The 25,471-nt window shown below is 49.3% G+C and overlaps 5 protein-coding genes across 5 annotated transcripts; 2 read left to right on the top strand and 3 right to left on the bottom strand.

Annotated features, from left to right (window-relative positions):
• The first annotated feature begins 2,711 nt into the window (after positions 1–2,711).
• LOC133920828 (SEC1 family transport protein SLY1-like) lies at positions 2,712–5,316 on the top strand. Its single transcript, XM_062365391.1, has 3 exons — positions 2,712–2,832; positions 2,909–3,128; positions 3,200–5,316. The coding sequence occupies exons 2-3, from the start codon at positions 3,095–3,097 to the stop codon at positions 5,032–5,034; spliced, it is 1,869 nt and encodes a 622-aa protein (XP_062221375.1). The 5' UTR covers positions 2,712–2,832; positions 2,909–3,094; the 3' UTR covers positions 5,035–5,316.
• A 3,731-nt stretch (positions 5,317–9,047) lies between these two features.
• On the top strand, positions 9,048–10,055 carry LOC133920748 (glutathione S-transferase T3-like). The gene is made up of 2 exons (XM_062365342.1): positions 9,048–9,455; positions 9,528–10,055. Exons 1-2 carry the CDS (start codon positions 9,048–9,050, stop codon positions 10,053–10,055), a joined length of 936 nt encoding a protein of 311 aa, XP_062221326.1.
• A 314-nt stretch (positions 10,056–10,369) lies between these two features.
• On the bottom strand, positions 10,370–11,720 carry LOC133920747 (uncharacterized). Its single transcript, XM_062365341.1, has 3 exons — positions 11,476–11,720; positions 11,335–11,403; positions 10,370–10,871 (listed from the first exon to the last, which is right to left on the bottom strand). The coding sequence occupies exons 1-3, from the start codon at positions 11,718–11,720 to the stop codon at positions 10,370–10,372; spliced, it is 816 nt and encodes a 271-aa protein (XP_062221325.1).
• A 1,341-nt stretch (positions 11,721–13,061) lies between these two features.
• On the bottom strand, positions 13,062–14,659 carry LOC133920827 (protein ELC-like). The gene has a single exon (XM_062365390.1). It carries the CDS (start codon positions 14,472–14,474, stop codon positions 13,290–13,292), a length of 1,185 nt encoding a protein of 394 aa, XP_062221374.1. The 5' UTR covers positions 14,475–14,659; the 3' UTR covers positions 13,062–13,289.
• Positions 14,660–14,859: 200 nt separating this feature from the next.
• On the bottom strand, positions 14,860–21,808 carry LOC133920746 (uncharacterized). The gene is made up of 5 exons (XM_062365340.1): positions 21,509–21,808; positions 16,061–16,220; positions 15,945–15,997; positions 15,598–15,690; positions 14,860–15,498 (listed from the first exon to the last, which is right to left on the bottom strand). The coding sequence occupies exons 1-5, from the start codon at positions 21,707–21,709 to the stop codon at positions 15,337–15,339; spliced, it is 669 nt and encodes a 222-aa protein (XP_062221324.1). The 5' UTR covers positions 21,710–21,808; the 3' UTR covers positions 14,860–15,336.
• Between the last annotated feature and the right edge of the window lie 3,663 nt (positions 21,809–25,471).

Raw genomic sequence — 25,471 nt, 5'->3', positions numbered from 1 at the left:
CCATCACGGTTGGCAACGGTTCTCAAATTCCTGTCACTAGTCGTGGTCATTATGTTCTTCATACACCTTCATCTAACTTTTTATTGAGCAATATTCTTATTGCCCCTTCAGTTGTCCGTAACCTCCTGTCAATTTGACAATTTACTCATGACCATCTTTGCTCAATTGAATTTGATCCCTTCGATTTCTATGTCAAGGATCTTCAAACCAGACGCACAATTCTTCGCTACAATAGTTCGTACGATCTCTACTCCTTCCCAGCCACCCACCATTGCAGCTCAAGCCAACCTCTACACTTCATCCTCACTTTGGCACCAGCGTCTCGGTCATCCTGGTTCCGCTGCTCTCGACACATTGAATAAGTCGTCCTCTATTTCTTGTAATAAAGTAGGCCACGCCATTTGCCATGCCTGCCAGCTCGGCAAACACGCGCGCTTACCATTTACAAATTCTAGTTCACATACCTCGGTACCTTTTGAATTAATTCATTGTGATATATGGACATCTCCCATTGTTAGAAACGCTTACCATTTACAAATTCCAGTTCACATACCTCGATACCTTTTGAATTAATTCATTGTTATATATGGCCATCTCCCATTGTTAGAAACTCTGGTTTCCAATATTGCAAGTGATTATAGATGATTTCTCCCATTTTTGTTGGACTTATCCTCTCAAACAAAAATCCCATGTCCATTAGCACATCATGAACTTTTTCCACTATGTCACCACACAATTTGGCCTCCCTTTGAAATCCATACAAGCTGACAATGGCAAGGAGTTTGTGAATAACACCTCCACTCAATTCTTCTGTAACCATGGCATCCTTCTTCGCCTCTCTTGTCCATATACTTCACAGCAAAATGGCAAGACAGATTGCGCTCTACGCACCCTTAACAACACCACCCACACCCTTTTGCTGCACGCTAGCATGCCACCTTCTTATTGGGCCGAGGCACTTGCTACCGTGACCTACCACCTCAACCGACGTCCCCATTCCGCCATAGAACACTTCACTCCATTTCAAAAACTTTATTGTACTCCTCCCACATATAGTCATATCCGCATGTTCGGGTGTCTTCGCTATCCGAACATGTCCTCCATCTCCCCTCACAAACTCGCTCCTCGATCCGCAACGTGTGTCTTCTTAGGCTACCCAAGCTCCCATAAGGGGCATCGTTGCCTTGATCTCTCCACACGATAGATCATCATATCACGACACGTTGTTTTTGATTAAATGTCGTTTCCTTTTGCTAACCATGTCACAGGTCTGCCCGTTGCGCCTGCTAGCACCTCCCTGGACTTCCTCATTCATACCACGTTGATTGACCTATCGTGCCAGTGCTTTGCACTGCTACAATGGCGACACTTCTCCACTCTGTAGCTCGAGGCTGCGTCGAACCATCCAGTGCCAACCTGCCTCCGGCGCCTACTCCATCCTCTAGCGATGTCGAGCAAGCGCGCTCTATCAATGTGGCTTCTCAATCTCCTACAGATGTTGAGAAACCGTTGTGTCCTCTGACTTCTGATGATGCCGTGTTGCATCCCTCCGCTGCCATTGTATCGTGTGCCAATGCGCCCACGGTTGGGTCAGGAGCTCATGATTCGGCCTCTGCAGGCCCGATCAGACTGAGCACGACAACGCTAGCACCAGCTACGGCACTACCTGGTGGTCTGGTTGTGCATGCGCCTGCTCCAGTCGTGCCTGCCGAACAGCATGCCACGCCAGGCGAGTCGGTGCCATGGTCTGCCCCCGGCCCCCATTCGATGATCACACGAGCGGCCGCCAAAATTGTGAAGCACATTCAACGCCTGAACCTCTTCGCCGTCCACACTCAACCTTCCACCACCTTGGCGAATTATCGAAGTGCCCTCGTTAATCTAAATTGGCGTGCGGCAACGACAGAGGAGTACAAGGCCCTCGTTGACAACAACACATGGGTTCTCGTTCCTCGTCCTACTGGTGCTAATGTTGTGATGGGCAAGTGGATCTACAAGCACAAATTCCACTCAGGAGGCACCCTCGCACGTCACAAAGCGTGGTGGGTGGTCCATTGATACTCTTAACAGCACGGTATCGACTATGATGAGACATTCATCTAGGTGGTCAGGCCATCCACCATTCGTGTTGTGCTAAGCATTACAACATCACGGTCTTGGCCGATCCACTAGCTCGATGTCAAGAACGCATTCTTGCACAGCAATCTTGAGGAGACTTTCTACTGCCAATAGCCATCTGGCTTCATTGATCCTTCTGCCCTAGATCATGTTTGCCTACTTTAGAAGTCACTCTATGATCTCAAACAGGTTCCTCGTGCCTGGTACCACCGATTCGCCACCTACATACGCTACCTTGGGTTCATCGTCTCGACGTTAGACACATCTCTCTTTGCTCTCAACAATAGAGATGCCTTAGCCTACTTGCTACTCTATGTAGATGACATCATCTTCACAATATCTTCTGGTGCTCTACTTCAGACGCTGATTCGGCTCTTGCACTTCTTCCTCAGGATCAACTCTATTCTTGCAATTATATGAATTCAGTTATTATTTTTACAATTTTCTAATAAAATAATATTATATTATTAAAAAAATTCTAACTATGTCTATCTCGACTAGAATATTGACCGTTTTTCTTGTTCTGCCAGCGCCCGTCGCCGCTGCCAGACCATGGCCTTCCCTCTAAACCCGGTGGCCACCCAAACCTCAAACCTAACCCTCCCGAAACACTTCATTGCCGGCGAGCTGCTGCAATGGCCGTCGAACTCGACTGAACTTGAGACTTTCCGTCAAAATATTCATTTTAGGTTTCATGCCATCTAACAACCAAAGGTACCATAAAAAATTTCATAGTTTTAGTCTGCAAAAGTGCACAAGCAATAACTGGTTAACACTGGATCTGGAGTAGAGTACTGCCCTACTGTCGTATCGGTGAGACCGACGGAAGGAAGACAACAAGGGAAGAGCAGAGAGGAGGAGGAGGAGGAGGAGCAAGTGTTGTGGCTGGAGTGTGAATCAATCGTCTCGGCTCCGCTCGTCTTCCTTCCCCATTCCATTCCGTTCCATCCCGGATCGGATCGCATCGCATCCATCGATGGCGGCGCTCAGCCTCCGGCAGAAGCAGCTCGGTAAGCTGGCATCGCCTTCACTCCCGGATCGATTCTTTTCTCTCCCTCTTGCTAACCTACTTCTGTCCCAGATCTGATCGTGCGGATGCTGCACCTGAACCAGCAGTCGCCACCACCCGGCACGGCGGCGGAGGAGGAGGTGTACAAGATCCTGGTGCTAGACAGCTTCTGCACGTCGCTGCTGTCGCCGCTGCTCCGCGTCGCCGACCTCCGCAAGCACGGCATCACCCTCTTCTTCCCCATCGACAAGCCGCGCCAGCAGGTCCCCGACGCCCCCGCCGTCTACTTTCTCCGCCCCACCCCCGCCAACGCCGACCGCGTCGCCGCCGATGCCGCCGCTGCGCTCTACTCCTCTTTCCACCTCAACTTCTCCTCCGCCCTCCCGCGCCCGCTTCTCGACCGCCTCGCCGCCGCTGCCGCCGCCTCAGGCTCCGCCCACCGCATCGCCCGCCTCGCCGACCAGTACCTCGACTTCGTCTCCCTCGAGGACAATCTCTTCTCCCTAGCCCAACCCCGCTCCTACGTCGCCCTCAACGACCCCGCCGCCGCCGACGCCGACATCGAGGCCCTCGTCGACGCCCTCGCGCTCGGCCTCTTTTGCGTCGCCGCCACGCTCGGCGCCGTACCCGTCATCAGGTGCGCCCGCGGCGGCCCCTCCGAGATGGTCGCCGCCGCCCTCGACTCCCGCCTTCGCGACCATCTCCTGGCCAAGCCCAACCTCTTTACCGAGGCCGCCTCCGCCTCCTTCCACCGCCCAGTGCTCTGCCTCTTCGACAGGAACTTCGAGCTCTCCGTGGGGATACAGCACGACTGGAGCTACCGCCCCTTGGTCCACGACGTCCTCGGCTTGAAGCTCAACAAGCTCAAGATGTCCGCCGACAAGTCCGGCCCAGCCAAGACCTACGATCTGGATGACTCCGACACCTTCTGGGTAGCCAACAGCTGGTCGCCGTTCCCGAAGGTAGCCGAGGAGATCGAGGCCCAGCTCGCCAAGTACAAGCAGGACGTCGATGAGGTCAACCAGCGCACCAGTGGAAGCAAGGACAGGGTCGAGTTTGATGGCACGGACCTCATTGGCAACACCAAGCACCTCATGAATGCAGTGAACTCACTCCCAGAGCTGACAGAACGCAAGAAGATGATCGACAAGCACACAAATATCGCGACGGTGTTGCTTGGGCAAATCAAGGAGAGATCGCTGGATGAATACTGTGACTGCGAGAATGACATGCTCGTGAAGGGCACCATGGACCGGAACACGCTGCTGAGCCTCCTCAGGGGAAAGGGCACCAAGGAGGACAAGCTCCGGCTGGCTCTGACCTATCTCCTCTGTTTTGAGACGCCTCCACCATCCGAACTGGAGCAGGTCGAGGTTGCTCTGCAGGAGTCAGAAGTGGACATGTCTGCGTTTCAGTATGTCAAGAGGATAAAGTCATTGAACACGCACTTTGCTGCCTCATCAAGCACAGCAAGCAGGAGCAACATTGTTGATTGGGCAGAGAAGCTCTATGGGCAGTCCATTAGCGCAGTGACAGCAGGGGTGAAGAACCTCTTGTCGGCAGGGAGGCAGCTAGCCTTGACAAGGACAGTTGAGGCTCTCATGGAAGGGAAGCCGAACCCAGAGGTGGACAACTACCTGTTGTTTGACCCACGGGCCCCTAGATCGGGAAGTGGTGGTCAGTTGAAAGGGCCCTTCAGAGAAGCAATCGTCTTCATGATTGGTGGCGGGAATTACATTGAGTACAGGAGCTTGATGGAGCTGGCAGAACGCCCACAACCTTCCAAGCATGTCATATACGGAGCAACGGGGATTCTCAATGGGGTGGAGTTTATCCAGCAACTCGCGGAATTGGGGCAGAAAACAGGCTTGGGAGGCAGCAGCAGCAACCCTCCACCATCGCAGTAAATAGGCTCTTTCTTTCACAGAGTTTTTGATGTTCAGGGCTGTACCAGGTTGCAAAGTTTAACGGTACGGGATTTCCCCCAAGTGAACCTGCCTTGGTCAATACTAGCTTTCCTTTTCTGTGATACCCCTTGAACATTATCAGATATGATAATCTATTTACATTTGGCCGGTTTCAGTTTGTTGAGAAATTGCTCTTAGTATAACCTTACTTGTTCTTTTGTACACTAGTGACAATTAGTGCCGGTGCAGTTGTTATTGAACTTGAGTTACAATTTAGGCGATCGATTGCTTGTGGCAAGATCAGATGGCGTGGATTTGTGCTTGTAGAGCTTATTTGTTGGGTGAAGCTGTTTGAAACTGTGTGATATATTTTTCGATCATGGATTTGGCGGTTCTGTTGCAGAGTTGATGAGGATTGTTCTGATCTGCTAGCTACTCCAGCAATTCTCGGTTTCTTGTCATTGACAAATTGAAGTGGGCTTCCATGTCGTAGTTCCTTTCAGCTGATGCTCTCTCTGATCGGTGACCTGTGTTCTCCTCTCAAAACACACACACATAAAATAGAAGTGACCAGTTCCAGATCCAGATCCAGATCCAGTGAGAAGGAGCTCGGTTTGTGCTGCCTGCTCTGGGATTAGATTGGCTGTGTCAGTGGTGTGCTCTATCTCTTTTCTGGCCGGGGTTGTCAAGATTGGCTCTGGCTGTGACCCCTCCTCGTCCTCAGTCAGAGCTGCGGCATCGCATCATCTTAACCTATTTCCTTGCGCATGCACCTCCGTGCCAGGGCCTCGGCATCTATGCAGCGGGGCGCGTGATATCGTGGGCGGCCGTGGCACCGAAGCCGCCCGTCGCTCTCTCTCTCTCTCTCTCTCTCTGCATCGCGCAGCACCTCCAGTCAGCCCCCGTCCACCGGCCAGCGACATCCACGCCGCCAAGGTCACAGTTGCCGGTGTGCTCGTAGTCCTCCAAGGCCACGTAGAGCGAAGGCACACCGCCGGCAGTCGCGAGGAAGCGGGCCTCATGTTCTTGCTTGGCCAGGGGTGGCTCACCTCCACGCACCGCGCGGGATCACGAATCCGCCATATCCCGCCGGCCTTAAGATTGAGCCGTACGCGGAGCAGCAATGGCCGTCTTATCCAGGCTTATATAGATGACGTCGGGCCCTCCGCGGCGCCTCGAGCATGCACTTTCCATTCCTCTCGGCTGCTTGTGTTCGTGCTCTTTGCTATATGCATCTGCTCGTGCATCCCCGTGAAGCGCCTGCGTGCTTGTGCTCGGTTGATTTCTCAGTGAGGAGGAAAAAGGTAACAGAGGGGCAAAGAGGTCAACAATGAACGATATGTAAGGGTAAGAATTTGCAACTGGATGGCATATTAGGAATCCGAGAACTTTGCAATGGCACGAAAATAATTCTCTTTTTTTTTTTTTTGAGCAAGAGAAAGAGAGGTAGAGGATCTGGATCTGGTGGCAATGAAAGAAGGAAATGTTCACCTCTTGTATCCATCCATCCTAAGACCAAACCCAACGGGTTCCCGTCCCGGGGCTCGTTCCCTTCGCGATGGGAAAACGCCCGAGACGGGAACGCCAGAGCACTCCCAATCGCTTCCGCTCTCGGCGCGGCGTGGGATGGGAAAGGAGAGAGATTCCCTCGGCCGTGGGAACCTCTCTCCGTTCCCTTCGCGCAGACAGAGAGCGGAGAAGTGTCCGGCAGTTGGCGTCGCGCGCTGGTGCGGAAGCCGCGGAGAGCCGGAGCGGAGGCGGCACGAGCAGGGAGGACGGAGGCGCAAGGGTCGTCGGAGCGGCGACTGGGGCCAGGGGGGCAGGGCGACCGCGCGGGGACGGACGCGTCGACGTCGGCGGAGGTGGCCAGGCGGCGCAGCGTCTCATCGACGGCAGGTACGTCCCAGCCGCCATACCCGATCCGTAGATCCGGGGGAGAGTGGGTACTTGGATTGGGTTCCGGCGTGTAGGTGAGGTCAGGAGGGTCGTCGGCCCTTGCGGCATGGGGGACGGAGCAGGGGGGGGGGGCAGGCGGCGCTCGCGCTAGAATGAGCGGTCCTCGGACATGGGGGAAGTCCGGACGGGGTGAGCGAGATGCAGTGAACAGGCGGAGGGGTGGGTAGGCGGCGGCGGCGAAGGTCGATTGAGGAGTCCTCGGACATGGGGCAAGTCCGGATGGGGTGGGCGATGGAGGCATCGCAGGGGTCCTGGGTTCTGTGCATCGAACTACGGCGGAGGAGGTGGTGGGAGGGCGCGGTGAACTTGCGTTGCCGTCGGTGAAGGGGAGTCTTCGGGCTCATCGGATTGCCGTGGTGCACTCTGTAGATGGACGCGGCAGCTCTGGCGATGCTTGTGTCGTTGATGCAAGACCAAGTGCAGGAAGCGGCCGACGCGTTGAAGAAGGTAGCATCCGACAACATGAGCCCAGAGAGCACACCAGCGGCCGTCGATCTCAACATGGCGCTTCTACAAGTGGATGCAATTGTCGGCGATTTGGGTCAGCTAGTCTTCCAGGTGGAGGATGCGATGCGGCGGTGTTCTCTGTCCTTGTCCACCGAGGAGGAGGACAGGACTACCGATGGGGTCGAAGGAGAGGCATGGGCTTCCTTCAACATCGCCGGTGATGACTCTGACCAAACTGAAGGGAGCTCGGAAGACGTGCTGTGCTCCAGTAGTGTAGATTGTGGTTCAGTTGAGTCCGATAGGTCGTGGCGGCTGTAATCTGGGCGCCGGTTAGGATGGAAAGGTGTGATCCTCAATTCTGTTCTTGTGCGCAGTGCGTGTGGTACCCGGAGTTAGTTTGCTATCTCGAAAATGCTTGTTTGTTGTCGCCTTAAGCACTGTGATGAACTGAACTGCTATCATGTTTGTTGTCCCCAATTATTTTGGATCAGTATGGCACTACTATTTCCTCTGTATGGCAATAAGAATTTGTCCACATTTGGTGTCCACATTTTGATTGCTTGTACTGGTCCATGGAATGGCCTATTGCACACTGTACACTAGCAAATTTTACTGAACCAGGTGTATGTCATTTGTAATTACAATTTCATTGTTCTGGTATAGGGTAAATGCATCATCTTTTGTAGAAACTACAATACTTGATAATGTATCGTGTATGGAGCAAAGCACCTTCTGGTGAATCAAGGATTGCTGTGCTATGAATAATGTATACCAATGTTCTGCTTGGTGGGGTGAATTGTCTATTAGCATTGGGACTGTAAGTGTGCAATAGGAGTGATTAGGTAGTCTTGTTTATGAATATGCCATTGATGGTCCGAAGGCCCTGAGTTGAATACATTCTGGTGAATCAAAGATTGATGCACTATGCACCATGTTTTGCATTTTTCGGCTTGCTACATTATCAAGTGATATGTCTATTAGCCTTTGGACTGTAACTGTCATCTTGGAGTGATTAGGTAGTCCTGTGTATGAATATGCCATAGGTGGTCCAAAGGCCCTGAGTTGAGTACATTCTACTGGATCAAAGGTTGATGTACTATGCACAATGTTTTGCAATGTTCGGCCTGTTACATTTGGTTGATATGTCTATTAGTCTTTGGACTGTAACTGTCATCTTGGAGTGATTAGGTAGTCTTGTGTATGAATATGCCATAGGTGGTCCAAAGGCCCTGAGTTGAGTACATTCTGCTGGATCAAAGGTTGATGTACTATGCACAATGTTTTGCAATGTTCGGCCTGTTACATTTGGTTGATATGTCTATTAGTCTTTGGACTGTAAGTGTGCAATAGGAGTGAGTAGGTAGTCTTGTGTATGAATATGCCATATGTCTATTAGCCTTTGGACTGTAACTGTCATCTTTATCACATATTACCTGCTTGTTGCCCTATTACCTGTGATGTTTATCATAAACTTTGAAACTTATCTTAATTGAAGGGGCCGAATGGATCCTTTTTACGAGAGCATTCTGCAGGACAGTTTCGACCGTATGACTTGGGGGGGTCAAGACATGGGTACCCAGGGGGGGTCAATCGACGGTCCACAAGCAGAGATGTCGCAGTTCTCACAGCCTACTGATCTTGGAGGGCAGTCCGAGTTAGGGCAGTTTAGTCTAGGGAGCGATGACAAGGGTACGAAGAAGGTCACCTCGAGGAAGAAGAAGAAGGTGGACGCGAAAACTGATAGAACCAAATGGACTGACGAGGAAGATGAGTTGTTGGTGTCGGCCTGGCTTAACGTAAGCCAAGATCCGGTTGTGGGCACGGATCAGTCCAGAGAGACCTATTGGGGGTGTATCGCAAAGTATTTCAACACTTACAAGAAGGACAGCATGATGCCGAGGACCGACAAAGCGCTCATCAATCATATGAAGCTGATCACGGATGCCGTGACAAAGTTTACGGTGCATTACAGGAAGGTGGAGCAGCTGAACCCGAGTGGCACCAATGAACGTGACAAGGTAACTGTACATTTCGCTGAAATTGTCCATGCATGTATAGTCGAACAGGACTTATATTTATATGCTTCGCAGATGGCAAGAGCGTGCTCCGCGTATAAAGCAATTGAGGGAAAACCCTTCGCATACACCCATTGTTGGGTGCTGCTGGCCGAGCACCCAAAGTGGCATGCACACGAAGCGGCAAAGGCGCAGAAGGTCTTGGAGCTTGCGGAAGCACAGTGCAGCCAAGCTGCAGGCAATGACATCCCAAATGATGCCGCTTCCAACGCGTCGACGGACCTTCCCCGTCCTATTGGCCGTGACCAAGCGAAAGCTTCTCGAGCGCGCAAGTCGCCGTCGCAGTCCTCAATTCCAACCGTGTCCGGAGGAGCATATGAGCGACAATTGCAAGACATCAGTGAAACAAAGAAAGTGATGGTGGAACTTAAGAAGGAGCAGCTGGAGGTGATGCGTCTCCAAGCGACTGTCCGAATGAATGACCAAGACGAAAGAATTATGAAGGTCGATTTGGACACGGTTTCGGGACCACTACGGGAGTATTATAGGAAGCGCCAGGAAGACATAATGGCACGGTGGAAGGTCCTAGAGAACCGAGATTAGGACGGTTGAACTCGTCAAATAGTTGTTAATCGGATTGTAATATTGATGGACATGTGTGTGTCATGGTACTGTGCAACTTCGGAATTATGAACTTTGCTTTGTAATATTTGTCACATTGAAGTAGTGTCATTGAGGACTGCAATAGTGGTTCATGTATTGATTCGTAGTACTAGCATTACAAACCAAAGTACATGCCATAGCCGACTCAACTGGAAACATCACACAAAAGTACATGCAAACCGGTGACCCTATTGGGTACTTAAAACCAAACTTCATGCTTCAAACTAGCTTATGGAATACAAACTTTCAGCATTCTACTGTGCTCCATGCATACTCCAAAGGTGCTCCACAAGGTCCGCCCGCAATTGGCGGTGCACTGCACGGTTGCGGATAGCTTGAGTTGTTTCGACATAATGCAGGACACCTTCGTCACCACTTCGATGGACTTGAGTTGGTTCCCCCATGAAGTCGAACACCTGCACCGGGGAAGCGGTACCACGCTCGTCCTCAATTATCATGTTGTGCATAATAACGCATGCGGTCATGATATTATGCAAGGTAGACTGATCCCATACTCTAGCCGGCCCGCGAACAATAGCAAACCTAGATTGCAACACACCAAATGCACGTTCGACATCCTTGCGGAGAGCAGCTTGCATCGCGGAGAAATGGATGCTCTTGTTGCCTCGTGGAACAGGAATTGCCTTCACTATGGTCGCCCATTCGGGGTATATGCCATCGCCGAGGTAGTATCCCATGTCGTACCTGTTACCATTTATGATGTACGAAACAGGTGGGGCACTCCCATCGATAAGCCTAGTAAATAAGTTAGAGCGGTGCAATACGTTTATATCGTTAAGACTCCCAGGCATGCCAAAAAAAACATGCCAAATCCATAAGTCATACGACGCAACCGCCTCCAAAACTATAGAAGGCTTGCGAGTATGGCCTGTGTACGCGCCATGCCATGCTTTTGGACAGTTCTTCCATACCCAATGCATGCAATCGATGCTCCCGAGCATCCCGGGAAACCCACGGCGCTCCCCTTCTGCCAGGAGACGGGCGGTGTCAGTTTCATTGGGAGCCCGGAGATATTCTTCTCCGAACACCTGCACAATAGCTTGCACATATTTTCGTAAAGCCATCATCGCCGTGCTCGCTCCTATCCGCACGTACTCGTCAACTGCATCGGAACTGACTCCGTATGCTAGTTGCCGTATGGCCGCTGTCATTTTGCAAGGGGCTAAGCCCGAGCTTCCCCGTTGCATCCCTTCTCTACCTGAACCAGGTGTCATGCTCCTCCACAGCGGCCGCAATACGCAAGAACAACCGCCGCGACATACGAAACCTGGGTGCGTGAAAATACATGACTCAGTGTATAGAAGGAAGGTTATGACTTCCATTACAAAATCGAACTTACCTCCGACGAAACAGGATATCGCCGTACACAGGGTTGTCGGCGAAGTAGTCGTTGTACAGCCTAGCAGCACCTTCGCGGTGTTGCCGATCTATAACCACATGGCCGGGCATCGACCCACGCTGCCTGCTACGACGCGCAGCTGCTGCTTCTTCCTCCTCGATGGCAATCAGCACAAGCAGCTCATCCTCTTCGTCACTCGAATCTGAGGAGAACATCATCATTTCCTCCGAATCTGAGGAGTTCATCTTGTTTTTGGCAAAAGGAGGAACTAGTGTGACTCCGCTGTGAGCATGCTGGCCCTTTTTGTAGTGCTACAAATCTTCCCTGCGAAGCCACACTTCAGTGGCTTCCATTGCAAGCCGCTTGAAAAGTCTAACGTTTCCTTCCACCACAAGCCGTCTACCCATTCAACACTCTAATCCCGTACTGCATACGCCGTACAAACGCATTCATCGTAGATATACAGATTCGGTACCAAGTATATTAAAATATTAAAAGTCTGTTGGGGAAGGGAATGGGGAAGGGAATGCTGTTGGAGTGCAGGATCCTGAAGGGAATGAATCTGGGAAGGGAATCGTGCTGGGAAGGGATTTTGGAGTGGGAAGGGAAGGAAACGGTTAGGGTTGGTCTAACCATCTGGACCCGGTGGCAAACCGAGTCACCCATCGCTCCAAACTATATTTGTACAGTTACACTGGTACACCAATCACTGAGAACTAAGTCAACTCTAAGGCCCCGTTTGGAATGGAGGATGACAATTGAATTGATTCCTGTAAAATTCCTACATTCCAAACAGGACCTAAAGATTAAAACTTGAGTTTCCATACAAACTTGAGATAGCCTGGGAACTTGTTTCTCTCCCATCCATCATCACAGCATCTGGAATAACAATTCAGTCAACAGTCCTTGCCTCTGGGTTCTAACGGTAATGGGTGCACACATACAGGTGCAGCCATGATAAATAAACGGAAAGCTGAAATCCCATTTGAATCCTTCACATTTGTGTAGAAAAATAACCGAGCCTGATCCATAATAATTGCATGGAAGATCCCAACTAGTTTAGAATTAACAAAACAACATACATTGCAGATTAACACAAGCCTTTGCTTTCAGGAACTTATATATCCAAAGTTGATAGAACTAAGCTCAACTCTAGATATCGACTTTGATAGAAAGGCCAGTCAATTTTAACACAAACTCGAGACAATGACATCATACCAAAGCTTCTCTCTCTCGTGGGGGAGAGACCAAACCAAAGCAACAATAGGGTTATTCATATCCCACTGTCACACCTTTGAACAAGTCAGAAATCACAACTGATCAAGTTGACAATCGTCAGATTTTAACACTGAACTACCACTGTTCACAAACGTGCAGTGCCACTACGAACAAAATAATGAAACTGACATTCCAAAGGTAATCACGAATCCATACATATCACAATCAGCTAATACCTGAACTTCATCATGGTTGCACTGCAATTAACAAATGAGGAAACAGCCAGGGCTACGATAATTTCTACAAAAAAAAGATAAAGAGGGTTCGCTACCAAGGAAACATATGTTCATAAAGACTGAATCATCAAATAATCGTAAAGAACAAAGACGGCATATGTATAGCAATTTGCAAGCTCAATAACCATACATGACATCCTGCGATGCAATCCGAACTAAAGATGTTATTGACACAAGATCCTATCATGTAATCGTGACAGGAAAACATTGCATGTTCCCTGATAAGCAGCAGACACCGAGAGCAGACTTTACACATCACTTTGCGTAAACAAACAGCACAAACAAGTATACTGACCATCCCTATGATGCATACTGGGGTGCCTGTGCCGCCATACTAGCAACCTTAGCCTGCTGCTGTGCACTGTGCACCTTAGCCGATAGGGCGCGGTGGAAAAACTGCTCGCGTGCCACAGCACGCACGCTCCTGAGGTAGCCATCAAACTGCACTGATCCTTCCTGAACAGCCTTGTCAAGAGCGTAGATGGTGTCCTCCAGCGCCAGATCGGCGGCGGTGCAATCGATCATCTGCCTGGACAGCACATCGGCGGGCTCAATGGCGTCTTTCGTGGCTTGGGTGTCACCTCTCCTATTATTCTCCATGACCCAGGCCTCCATGACGTCGGTGGCCATCATGACGTCCTGCAGGCGGCGCTCCAGCGCCTCCTTCTCCTCCCCCATCTTGCGCACCCCGTGAGCGACCAGGTCGCCCCGGTGGCGCAGCTCCGCCTGGACGGCGAAGAGAGCATCGACCTCTGCCTCACGCGCGGTGCGAAGAGCAGCGGCGTCTGCGTAGGCCATGTCGACGAGCTTGGCGACTGCGTTGCGCTTGAAGACCTCGGCGGGGTCCTCGGTGGGGGGCGGGCGCGCGGCGAGCTGGGGAGATGCGGGGAACCCAGCAACCCTGTAGGGGGAGGTGGCGGGGACGAGCCGTGGGGGTGGAGCGGGGTTAGGAGGTGGAGCGGCGGCGGGGGGAAGGGGATTCCTGGTGAATAGGGGCGGGTCGAGGCCGAAGAGGTGGGAGAGGGATCGGACGAGGTCGACGAGGTTGGAGGAGGGGAAGACCCATGAGCGGAGGTAGGGCGGGTTGGCGACGAGGCCGGAGCGGTCGACGAGCGGGTGGTGGGGCTTGATGACCATGTCGCGGGTGGGGGAGAGGAAGACGAGGGGCGGGGAGCGCGGGTAGGGCTCGGGGAGCCAGATGACGGCGGGGAGGTTGTAGGAGGCGCCGGCGTGGTGGATGGGGATGGTGCCGTCGGCCTGGAGGAGGTGGGCGGCGCGGCCGTCGTTGTGGGTGAAGAGGGCGGCCTTGGGGTGGAGGGACGGGAAGGACTCGGCCAGCGCCACCAGGTGGTTGCGGATGAGCCACTTGACGTCCTCGGCGTAGGGCAGCGCGGAGGGCCCCCGCTGGGAGAGCGCCGTGTTGAGGAACTGGTGCGCGTACTGCGCACCGCTCGCGGCCGGCGGGGGCGGCGGTGAGGGAGCCATCGGATCTCTCTTTTTCTCTGGTTCGCCGCCTCCGCTTCCGCCTCCGCTCCTCCCTCCTACGGTAGGGTTTCGATCGGAATCTCTCTTCTTCTTGGATTTGTTTTGGCTTGGGAGGTCGAATCGAATCGGCAAGGAGGGAGGGAGGAAGGAAGGAAGGAAGGGGCAATTGATCTCACTGACATGTGGGTCAGTAGTGCCTCGCCATCTGAGGCTTGGCCTCGAAGCAACCTGAGTTGAGTTTGACCCATCATGGCATACTCCATTTGCATTGTAGGAGCATTGGTCAACACAAGCAAATGACTGTCATGCAACCCCATGTGTATTGTATGTTTGTATGTCCAAAGTTAATTTTACTCACTCCAGGGCGGGGCAGAATCCATACATGTATGCAAACTCAGTTGCTTACGGTCCTTTGTGAAACCTGTCCACCGAGTTCTGTATTTTCTTAGAATTAAATCCCGATACAGAAATGGTACATATATAACTCTAATCTTATTTAACGTGTGCTAGTGTCCTACTTGTACTCTCAATGTACTCTCAAAAGAAAGAAGGAACCAATACGTGTATGGACTCTCAATTTCACATACAATTTCCTCTCCATTTCTGCTTTCTCCTTCCCTATCCCCAAGTCTTCCAGTGACTCTTTGGCTTTCATCTTCAGTTTTACAAATCAATGCTACAACTTCTAATCAATGGCGCGTATGGAGGGAGGCAAATGAACCGTGCCTCCCTCCATACAGACCATGCAAATACCATCTTCAACGCCTCTAGCTCAATTCCCTGTTAAATTGCCACGACTCTCCATCTACGGACCATTGCGCAGCGCAGTGGAACACTGCTACAAACCTCTCTCCCTTGTCTACTACATCTTCTCTCCAGGTGGTAGCTCAGCTATCTTTGGGGGTGCACCCAGCACCCTCTCCATGTCGAACCGCACCTCAATGCTGCGGATGCTGTACCCAACAATCATCAACCAAAACAGCAAGTTGGCTAGCTGATTCGCACTTGTCTCCGAAACTGTTGTCTACAGCCACTCCAAAAAACAAAACAATAAGTAGTCATACAAGCTTCTGAGCTGAAACTATACTACTGTCAAAAGAGTGGGGCAAAAATCTCTACTCACCTTCATTTGTGACGGATCAGAGACAGCCAAGAGACGCTTTATGAACACATTCATAGCAAAAACAACATCTTCCCCAGCAGTACTCGTGAGTTCCTACATCGATTTACAACATTTCCCCCTTCGTCAACTCATCGTTGTCAGGTAGTGGTGGCGAGTCTAATCAAATTGGCTCACATAGGAGAATACAACATCTATAATCTCTGGTTCTTGGGATCAAATCAGATGTTTCCTCAAAAGAAAACATAATGCAATGTCATGTGCGTGCCCTTGAGATGAAGATGGTTCCCATCTATAATTCCATATCAACTTAAACTACTGGAATTCAAGATATATATATATATATATACCTTTAAATTTTGAGGTTCTAGAGTCTTCAGATATTCCAAGAGTTCATTACAACCTTAGAGGAAACATATGTAGAGGAATGTAAGAGTACAAGTCTTTTTGAAGCTATCATGAACCTATATATCAGAAAACTGACACTTTAAGGAAACATGGGGCGAAAGGAGAAGTGAAAAGAAACAGATAAACACCTGTGCTGGAGCTCTTTTAACGAAGAGCTCCATAAACTCTGGATGGACATTATTTACGTATTCCAGGAGAATATCCCTCCTGTTCTTCGGCTGTAAGGATGGAAATGACACAAAAGCATGACTATTTGTAGTTGGCAATAGGGCGATAGGCCCCCTTAAACAAGTGAGATTTTCTTGTACCAAAATTTCACCCATTCTCTCATAGTCTCATCATAGGCATAGTGACCCAAGTCGCATGTTATGGTAAAGTTGTATAAGCACGACAGGTGATGCATGCACTCGTATATGATAGTAAAGTATGTATATCAAAAAATTATTCACATTTGAAGATGCATGTCTCATCAAACTGAAGCATCGTCTACCTCAAAAAACTCAATTGGTGATGGTGGCGGCTGATGATACATTGTACACCAACCCACCCCAACTCGCCCCCTCCCCCTAGGACCGGTCATCCGAACACTCCCGTCTCATGACTCTCCCTCCTCTCTCTTTCCCAGATTAGGGTGCAGGGCCTTACCGCTGCCCCAACCTCTAAGCCCCGACTGGTCCTGCTCCACGAAGGTCCTAGATTCGCTCGTTGTTGGCGCCAGAAGTCCTTGCCATCTTGGGGTCCTTGACCTCCTCACTGACCGCCACCTCGAACGCCTCCATCTTCCTCTATGTTGGCAAGGTCGCGCCATCCGTCGCCATCCTCCTCACGCGAGCGAGCACACGTCGAACGCCATCTCCACCATGTCGGTGAGCTTCATCGAAGCCCTCCTTCAGCCAGTGAGCTCACAGATATGTGGCCTCCTTGCCGCCGCAGGCGAGAGGGTTGTTGCCGCAATCTCCTCCCTGCCTGTGAGCACGAGCCTCCACCACCACCTCTTCCCACGTATGCCCAAACCCTCCTCTCGCTAGCGAGCGCACACTTACACCCCCATCCTCCTCCCGCCGGCGAGCACATATCCGCCACCATCCTCCTCCTACTTGCGAGCACACATCCACTACCATCCTCCCACCGACATGCCGCCATCGAACCCATCCTCCTCCCACCGGTAAGCACATGCTTCCATCGCAGCCCACGTTCCTCTCCATCTCTTCCCCTCCGGCGAGCACACATGCGCTCAATCTTGATAGTGCATGTGTGGTCCTTGGAGCCGACATGCGTAGCATTGCTGAGAAGGAATATTGCGTGTACTCCAGTCTGCAATACCCACACTTCCCTTATCGAACTGCCATCTGCGGAGTTGTGCTGCTGATAATGCACTAATGGTGAGTATTGAGTATTATCCCAAGGAACAAAAAATTTGGGCTACTGAAAGATTGTCGTGATTGGAGTTTGCGGTCGTTGTGTTTGCTGGGTGATCAGCCGCAATTGGTGGTTGTGTGTCCAAGATAGTGGCGATGGCAGCATTGGCCGCATGTATGGTGGTCAATTGAAGGACAGTCGTGTGCTCCTCCTGAGCATTGCTGGTGGCCACGGCATTGATGTTGTCATTCTTGCGAAAAATATCCAAGTGTTCCTCGTGAACGTGGATGACTGCCGTGTTTGTCATGGAGACAACTGTTTGTGATTGCGCGATGGAAGTTGTGGCAAGGATGCGTTCAGGATCTATCCCTCAAGGCTCCCAATGAAACTCTGTGCGCTGGGACTCATCTCCTCTGTGCATGCCATCAAATTGCAATATATGTATATACGATAGAACCAATGCATGTGTGCCTGCTGCTATCGTTTCCTCCTTAAAGTCCTGCAGAGTGATCATGACGTTTGTTGTAGTTGCTGATGTAGTTGCTAGCGTAGCAGATTGGTCGTCGTTGTTGCCGGTGATCTTGATGATAGTTGGGGCAATCTCGGTGAGAACGTTGTTGATAGCCGATGCACTAGGGCCCCCTACCCTAGGAGTGATGATGAGGCTGACGGCAACTACGTCGGTTTCATCGAGAATGACCCTCCTGGTCGTGGTGATGCAGCTAGTGGCGTTTAGCCCTGCTTCGTTGATGATGAACTTGTCGATGAGGGAAGCCTGCAAGAGTGAGATAGCCTGAAAAGTGTCGTTGATGAAGGCAAATCCTGCGCAACTACTCTCCTTTGTTGCGTTGTGGTCACCGGCACGTGCTAGGACTTGCTCGGTTGGAGTAGTGTCGATGGCACCAGCCGTGCAAGGGCCTCTTGCCTTGGGTATCGTAGAAGCACGGCCCACCAGGGTAGTGGTGGTGACATTAGTGATGCCAAGACCGTCGGAAGTGATCGAAGAGATGGAATCCATAGCTAAGGCGTCTCTAGCCGCATACACCGCATATTTGTATCTGTGTTGGCGTCGTACTGCGAGAGGTGGACGATAAGGCAGCCGTGATCAACGTAAAACTATTAACTAACCTATAGTGTTCGTGAACCATGCATGAGCCAACAGGAGGGGAGTGCACAATGGTTTGTCTTATGCCGATTTGCAGCGTGTTGGTGATAGAGGGCATTGCGGATGGCGTGAAGATGGGATGGGTCGGACCATCTCCGAAAATATTTTTGGGTCGATCGTGGAGAGGATAGCATGCCGAAACCCATAGCGAGGACGTCTTTGGTCACGTACCCCTACAGACTCCTAATAAGCAGTTGTGTGCTCTTCCTGAACATGGTTGGCTGCAACAGTTGCGGCCACGATGATTGACTTGACGATGGCTTGTTGCGTGATGACAAGGAGGGCGGTAAAGTCCGTCGGTGCAATGTTGGTGAGCGGGATGTTGGAAAAGTCTATCGATGCTGCAAAACACCCTTGCAGCAGATCGCCCACGTTCACGTCCTCCTACGGCGACGTATCTCGGGCGACAGCGTTCCACATCCCAGGGCCTCCTGCCCTAGGCGTTGCGTTGGCGTCGCGGTGCCTGATGCACCCAAGCATGTGACCGGTCGTGGCGATGTAGTCAGCGACATATGTTCTGTCGGGATCAATTTTCCTTGCCAAGGCGTGTCCTCCGGTACACATAGGAACATGACCCACAACAACAGGGTCATCAGTTCGTACCATCGGTATGATGCCAACCTGCTGTGAGGGGAGAGGAAACAATGTGGGAAAGTCTGTTAGGGTAGCCCGCAATTATCGTGTTCACAGTTGTAGATTGCTTGTCGGTCGCGGTAAAGATGGTGGTGGTGGTGTTGATGACGTCAGGTGCGCTAGGGCCTCCTTCCCCAAGCATGACATCCAGGTTGGCCGCAGACGATGCGCCGGAGTCTACGCCAGACGATGTGCCGGAATCCTCGACGAGGGCCTTCCCAACCGTGTACACTGCATATTCGTGAGGAGCATATGTCTAATCCTCACTGAGTTGATGGTGGACGATGGCTCGACGATGATGGGTAACGTTGCAGTGGTGATGGCCAACGGCATGATGACAACGCTAGCCTTCATCTCCCGGCGCTCAAAACCACTGTCTTCACTCTACACCTGGTCATTGTTCACATGATGAACAGTAGCGTGATTATTGTTCACGCTCATCGGAGGAAGAGCATTGGCACCGTTTCGGACGCCTATGGTAGGGATGAAGGTTGCCTCTGGTGGCGGCCTCGCCAGGGCTGCTTCAGTCGCCGCAGGTGGCAACCTTGCCGATGCTGCCTGCTTGTTGCCACTGCCGAACAACTCCTAACGTACCCATCAGAAATACACCAACACAACCTCCCACGTAAGATTGTCCCTTGGATTGTTGGGATCGAAACCACCGCCGAAATCAATAGGAAAAATCAGTGGAGAGGCTCTTGATACAAATATGTCATGTGCATGATCCATTGGAGGGGATTAGGGATGAGAGAGAGAGAGAGAGAGAGAGAGAGAGAGAGAGAGAGATGATGGTTAGGGAGGCTGGCGCCTAGAGCCTAGCGTCTGGGAATGTTAGGGTTTTACCCCTTTAATTCTGCTTGCCTTTATTGATAGAGTGCCTCTCTTTATAGGGAGAGGGTGAGGATAACTTGGTCCCTAAGAAATCTATTACAATGGAACGTTATGGAACCTCACTAATATACTTAGCGGCCAAGTATTCTTGTGGGCCCGGCTGTTCGGCTGGCCTGGCTAAGCAAGGGTGCGGCTGCACCCTGCCCTCCCACGTGAGGGCCATGGGCCACATGGACCATGACATCAGGCCTATAAGCTTCATGAATTTTCATGTGCTTCACATTAGGATGCGTTTGTTTCACTGAAAATTCAGAGAAGTTTGCACACAGCCAAAGCTTGATTAGCCTGAACCATTAAAGCAAAGTCTGCAAGTTTTCTTGGACCAAGTAGTTTATGACCATTTAATTGCCTGAACCTACACATATCATTTCTTCTCCTGAACATATGAGCTTTCAAATTGTTGTTTTGTCCTCATACCAAGTTAGACTGGTATTAAATGAGATGTTTCTAGGAAGATTACTTTTCATTTTTTTATGCTCTGCAGTTAAGACTTTATGTTTAAGGATTGAGATCACAAGTACTAGAAGTGCCGACTACTTAAAAAGCATGTCAACCACTATATAGTTCTTATGAGCTTAATTATTTTCAGAATCATATAAATATAGTACTCGATCAACTTTTATGGTTTGTATCTAACAGTACAGTCATATGCTTTCTCTGCAACTATCAACTCGCTATAGCTTTGCTATTTTCTTGACATTCATCGGTGTTGCCTCATTTAGCACTGCCCAAAAGTTCTGCTTTGATTACATGGGAATTGCATGTCAATTGAAAACTTGAGTCTTCTTTCTTCCCCGTTTGCTTGAAATCATCAAATTACCTGAGTTGATATGTTTGTGATGTTTAAATTTCATTTAATATCAATATGCTACTTGCCAGCCCTAGCAATTCATTTGAACAGAATGCTTTGAGTGTCATTTCAGAACAAATGTAGACAGTTCATAATGTACAGTCCCAGTAAAATTCTGACTGAGCATAGTGAAGTTGATCTAGCTTTGTCATGTGGCACTATCCAGTTATATGGTTATTAGTTTAGTTGGATGGGTGTAAGATAATATAGCCACTGAATTTAGTAGTAAAGAGTGCTACCCGTTTCACAAGGGAATTCAGAGAAACTTGTTTGAATGTTCATACTGAGTTTTGTCTATGAAATCTAAATGTTGCGTCATGCAATGGAGAACATTCAATTGATGCGGCAAGCGCACGGGTATTCTGCTAGTATATAAAACATTGTACTGTTTCAAGTGCGGGTCGTGCTGACATGCTGTAGTAGTATCCAAATAAATGTAGACTAAGAAAGGCGAAATAGGTATGCTGCCTAGGGTTTGCAGTACGGCCACATAGAGTAAGTAAAGGTAGAAGCAAGAGGAGCAAGGGTTTGATTGCAGCTAATCGATGGGAATCGATCATTCAATCCCATGAAGGAGGAGGAGGAGGAGAATGAGAATGAGATAATACCAGGCTGTTGTTGTTTTGACTGGCCGTGGCGTCGCCTCCAGAGCCAGAGGAGGCTGCTCCGTTGGAATCGGCGGCGCACACGAGGCGGGTGCGGCGCGCCCGAGTAGGAAACGAGACGCGCGACGAGGCGAACCAGCGCTGTAGCGGCGGCGGCGAGTGGAGAACCCTGGCGGAGGGAAGGAAGAGGAGCGACGGAGACATGGCGGCGGCAGCGGTGGACAACGGGATTGGGGTCGGGGAGGACCACGGATGGCTTAATTGCAAATTGAAACGGATAAACAAACGAGAAACAAAGCAACTACGGCATCAGATCCACTTTATCGCATTCTCATCTGCCTTTCGTCCTTACACGGACGGCCAAGATCTACTGTAACGCATTTATAAAGTATAGCAAAATTATACGGTAATAATATTACGACACTGCTTTGACACTGATATATTCAATCTCAATATATAACGAGGAAATGATGGCCAAAGTTTAGATTCTTAGATTGCACGCAAGTCTTTTTCCAGAGGAAGCGAATTTATTTATAACTGGAGGTGGTATTGCAAATAACGACGTTGCTTAAGGAGTGAGGCACATGATTCATGGCCTATCGTCCGGCACCTCAAGCTTGTTTAGACTTATTTCCAACCCAGTTGCACACTACAAGGATTGTTCTTTTTGTTTTTAATAATGGAATATAACATCCAGTGTCTACGTCCCAAGATGTATTTCTTCACAGCACTAGGATGAATAGATCAAAGCTAAAAGACTGCAATCATTTGCCAAGCCAACAATGTATCGATAATATCATGCGCAAATCCTATTGGTAAATTGTCACCCTATACTTGATGAATATCTTCAACAGTTGTCTCCGAGGTATGGCATGCTACTCGCATCACGTCCCGTTGAAGTAAAGACCATGTTCCTCTTAGATCACTTGCATCCATAAAATAAGACCAAAGTGTAACAGTGGTAGCCCACTAGCCCCACCCAAAAATTAAGACTTAAATTTTGCACCCAAATATATTAGCAACGCTACTAAGAAATGTAAACTGAAAGTAATGTTAATTGTTTCAACAAATAAACTTAGCAAGTTGATGCTCAAAGAAAAGAAGATAAGGTGATGGATAGTTTGGTTGTTGTTAAAAAGACAATATTTCTCGCTACCATTCCAACGTTAGACAAAGCTGTCATTGGTTAAAATCACGTCTTTCCGCATATACCATACAAATATCTTTATTTTCCTTCCTGATTTTAAGTTTCCGTAGTAGACGACTATCAATTCAATGTTTATATTGATGAACATCATATAATTTATGCATTTAGTGCTAACATTAACCCGTTTGTTAGTATTTTGTGTATTTTGCATGGTTATGATTTATTGCAGGAATTAAAGGGCAAAATGACACACTGTATGAAGGTTGTGAAGGGACCAGAAGAAATAAGCGTAAAAGGCAGAGGGTTTGGATTTTGACAGGGATTGTTATGCTATTAGGTTTAGACTCGAGAGAGCGCCGTCAAGGGTGAACCCCTAGTGCCACAATCACCAGGTGGGACAGTGCCGATCGACACCACCTCCTAGTGTTGATTAGCTTTAGAGCCACTGCTTCCTAGTGTGCGCCATCTCTCTTTTGTAAATTGCAAAGGGGACCCCATATATGTTCATGATCTTTGCTTCGGTCATCAGCGAATCTTTTCATGTAAACTCTATATATTTGTGTTATTTATTCAAGTATATTACTTTGGTTTATGCAATGTACGCTTATCTTCATATATGGTCGGAATCTAAATGAGATATATGCAACCATGGTGGTTGGGTTTATGCTTACCAAAAGCGTTGTTATAATTGGTGCATAATTAACCCCTTTGTAACAACCAAGTAATCATGTGTATTTAATATCATAATTTATCCTAAACATGCAAGTGAACCTAGACGTAGGAAAGACTAACAATCTCTGATCACAACCTTATTCATTTTGCATATTGTCTTGTGTTACTTCGCCTCAAGAACCAACATTCTTGTTAGTAGTAATTATTGCTTAAGCTAGATTAGAGATCCACTTATTACTTGAGTTCAATAAAACCTTAGAATACTCTAAGGGAAAAACTATATATGATACGTGCGCTTGCGCTTCATAGTTAGCGTGCATAAGAGTCTCCAACACTTTCATACATCAACCTGGGTTGAAAAGTGTCCATTCTTATATAAGTTTTAACTAAATGTATCATGTTGATATGATTATTGAGTATTAGTGACACCAGACACTAGACAATGCCATGCTATGATTTGTTTCTTTGCAGGTGCTGTAAAAGCTGACATTGGGACAAATTAAATTTAGCATATCTGCTACCGTTGCATGTTTCTTTCAAAATATATTATATAGCAGAGGGTATCGCTCACTAAGTGGATTTCAGTCAAGCCATACATCTTCCCAAATTCTAATTTGATTCTCATCGTTAAGTTGAAAGGATCCTGAACCAAGAAATTATTGCTTAACTTTGATAGGGCCAGACAAAAAATGAGAGCCACAACTACTTTTGTACTTAAGTATAAGTAATAGAGAAATCATAAACTCACAAGGGAAAACTCGGCTTAATGCAATACCCTATTGTTAGATATGGATAGCTGGTAGCGGTGCCTATTTGTGTGTGGAGATGAGTTTGGTGTATAAGCATACACTTTTGCTAGGCATCGATCGACTGCAATCGGAAAATCTACGCTAACAAGGAAAGGCTAGTGACAAGGGTTAGGGTTCTGACGAGGGTATTGTGTGATGCGAGCTTAGAGAGAGGTCGCGGGGAGGCAGGCTGGACTGGAGGTGGTGGTGGGAACATCGCTAGCCGTGGGTGGCGTGAGACAATCGGATGGGCAAGGAGAGGACGGGGACAAGAGGAAACCAACCGATGAAGCCGGTTTAGCGTGGCGGAGGGTGATAGGAGTGGGACAAGAGGATGTGGATGGTGTGGGGGGAGCGAAGCAAGGCGGGCGTGTCCAGGAGAGAGAATGGTAGGGATGAAGAGAATGGGAGGTAGAAGAAGGTTAGTCGACTGTTTGATTCATATCAGATGACTAGGGTGCATCAACTATAACCAACTGTAAAACACGTCTATCTGAAATTTAGGAGGTTTGTTTAGGTGACGAAGAATGCAGGTGGAGATTAAGGGAGGGGGTTGATTTGGGCGCTCCTTCATCGCCAAACTTAGAAGAGGTTGTGGGGGCGGAGGAGGCGGACGTAGGGCAAAGCGGCGAGGCAGCTGGGGGGCCACCGCCCGTGGGCAGCAAAGGATGACTGGTGGGTTAGTGCTAAGGCGGAGGAGGCAAGGACACCGAATTAGTGCGGTGACAATGGATCCAAATGCGAGAGTGCCACCGGAGATGAGTGGAGGAGGATGGTAGGCGGGAGAGCGAGCACGGCTGTGAGCCGATGGGCGGTTGAAGACGGAGGCGATAATGAGAAGCAGGCGGGAGATTGAAGATGGTTGTGAGTCGTTGGACATAGCCGTCACCTTAAAAAAAAGGTTGTCGACATTGAAAAATTAATCGATTGATTGTTATATCCTTCCATAAGCTTATCCCCTTAAATACTTTGTGTCCTCTAATACTTGGTTGTATAACAGTTATGCGTGAAAGTTTATACATATAACAGTGCTTAAGAGGACTATCTTTTTGTTTCCTTGTTGTACTAGAAGTTAGCTAAGCATAATTTTCTTTTGCAACTCAATAAGCACATGCATTTTTGGGTTTGTCCAAGCACGACACGGCCTGACACGAGTATAGACTGTCGAATCAGCCCGACACATTTCATAGGCCGTGTCAGATCTTAATGTGAGGTATCATAGTCTAAGACCATCTCCAACAGCTACCTCAAATTTTCATCCTCAAAATACTATTACAGCATCCCCTATCACTATTACAGCATCCCTTATTTTTTTTTACTGTAGCAGCATTGTAGCACTGGATAAAGGATCTGGTGGAG

Source organism: Phragmites australis, chromosome 6 (assembly GCF_958298935.1).
Source record: "Phragmites australis chromosome 6, lpPhrAust1.1, whole genome shotgun sequence".
NCBI lineage: Eukaryota > Viridiplantae > Streptophyta > Magnoliopsida > Poales > Poaceae > Phragmites > Phragmites australis.
Note: the sequence above shows the minus strand (reverse complement) of the source record. Positions and strands in the feature narration are given on the sequence as shown.

What these genes read in the sequence shown, in the direction of transcription:
- LOC133920747 (XM_062365341.1), bottom strand. Translation starts at nt 11,720, where the DNA reads ATGAACTCCTCAGATTCGGAGGAAATGATGATGTTCTCCTCAGATTCG. An exon ending in GATATCCTGTTTCGTCGGAG is followed by an intron (nt 11,404 to 11,475) that starts GTAAGTTCGATT and finishes TCACGCACCCAG; the next exon opens with GTTTCGTATGTCGCGGCGGT. An exon ending in GAGCATGACACCTGGTTCAG is followed by an intron (nt 10,872 to 11,334) that starts GTAGAGAAGGGA and finishes CTTATTTACTAG; the next exon opens with GCTTATCGATGGGAGTGCCC.
- LOC133920746 (XM_062365340.1), bottom strand. Translation starts at nt 21,709, where the DNA reads ATGTCTCCGTCGCTCCTCTTCCTTCCCTCCGCCAGGGTTCTCCACTCG. An exon ending in GTCAAAACAACAACAGCCTG is followed by an intron (nt 16,221 to 21,508) that starts GTATTATCTCAT and finishes CCATCCTTACAG; the next exon opens with CCGAAGAACAGGAGGGATAT. An exon ending in CTGATCCGTCACAAATGAAG is followed by an intron (nt 15,499 to 15,597) that starts GTGAGTAGAGAT and finishes GAGTGGCTGTAG; the next exon opens with ACAACAGTTTCGGAGACAAG.
- LOC133920828 (XM_062365391.1), top strand. Translation starts at nt 3,095, where the DNA reads ATGGCGGCGCTCAGCCTCCGGCAGAAGCAGCTCG. An exon ending in CCTCCGGCAGAAGCAGCTCG is followed by an intron (nt 3,129 to 3,199) that starts GTAAGCTGGCAT and finishes CTTCTGTCCCAG; the next exon opens with ATCTGATCGTGCGGATGCTG.
- LOC133920827 (XM_062365390.1), bottom strand. Translation starts at nt 14,474, where the DNA reads ATGGCTCCCTCACCGCCGCCCCCGCCGGCCGCGAGCGGTGCGCAGTAC.
- LOC133920748 (XM_062365342.1), top strand. Translation starts at nt 9,048, where the DNA reads ATGTCGCAGTTCTCACAGCCTACTGATCTTGGAGGGCAGTCCGAGTTA. An exon ending in GCACCAATGAACGTGACAAG is followed by an intron (nt 9,456 to 9,527) that starts GTAACTGTACAT and finishes TATGCTTCGCAG; the next exon opens with ATGGCAAGAGCGTGCTCCGC.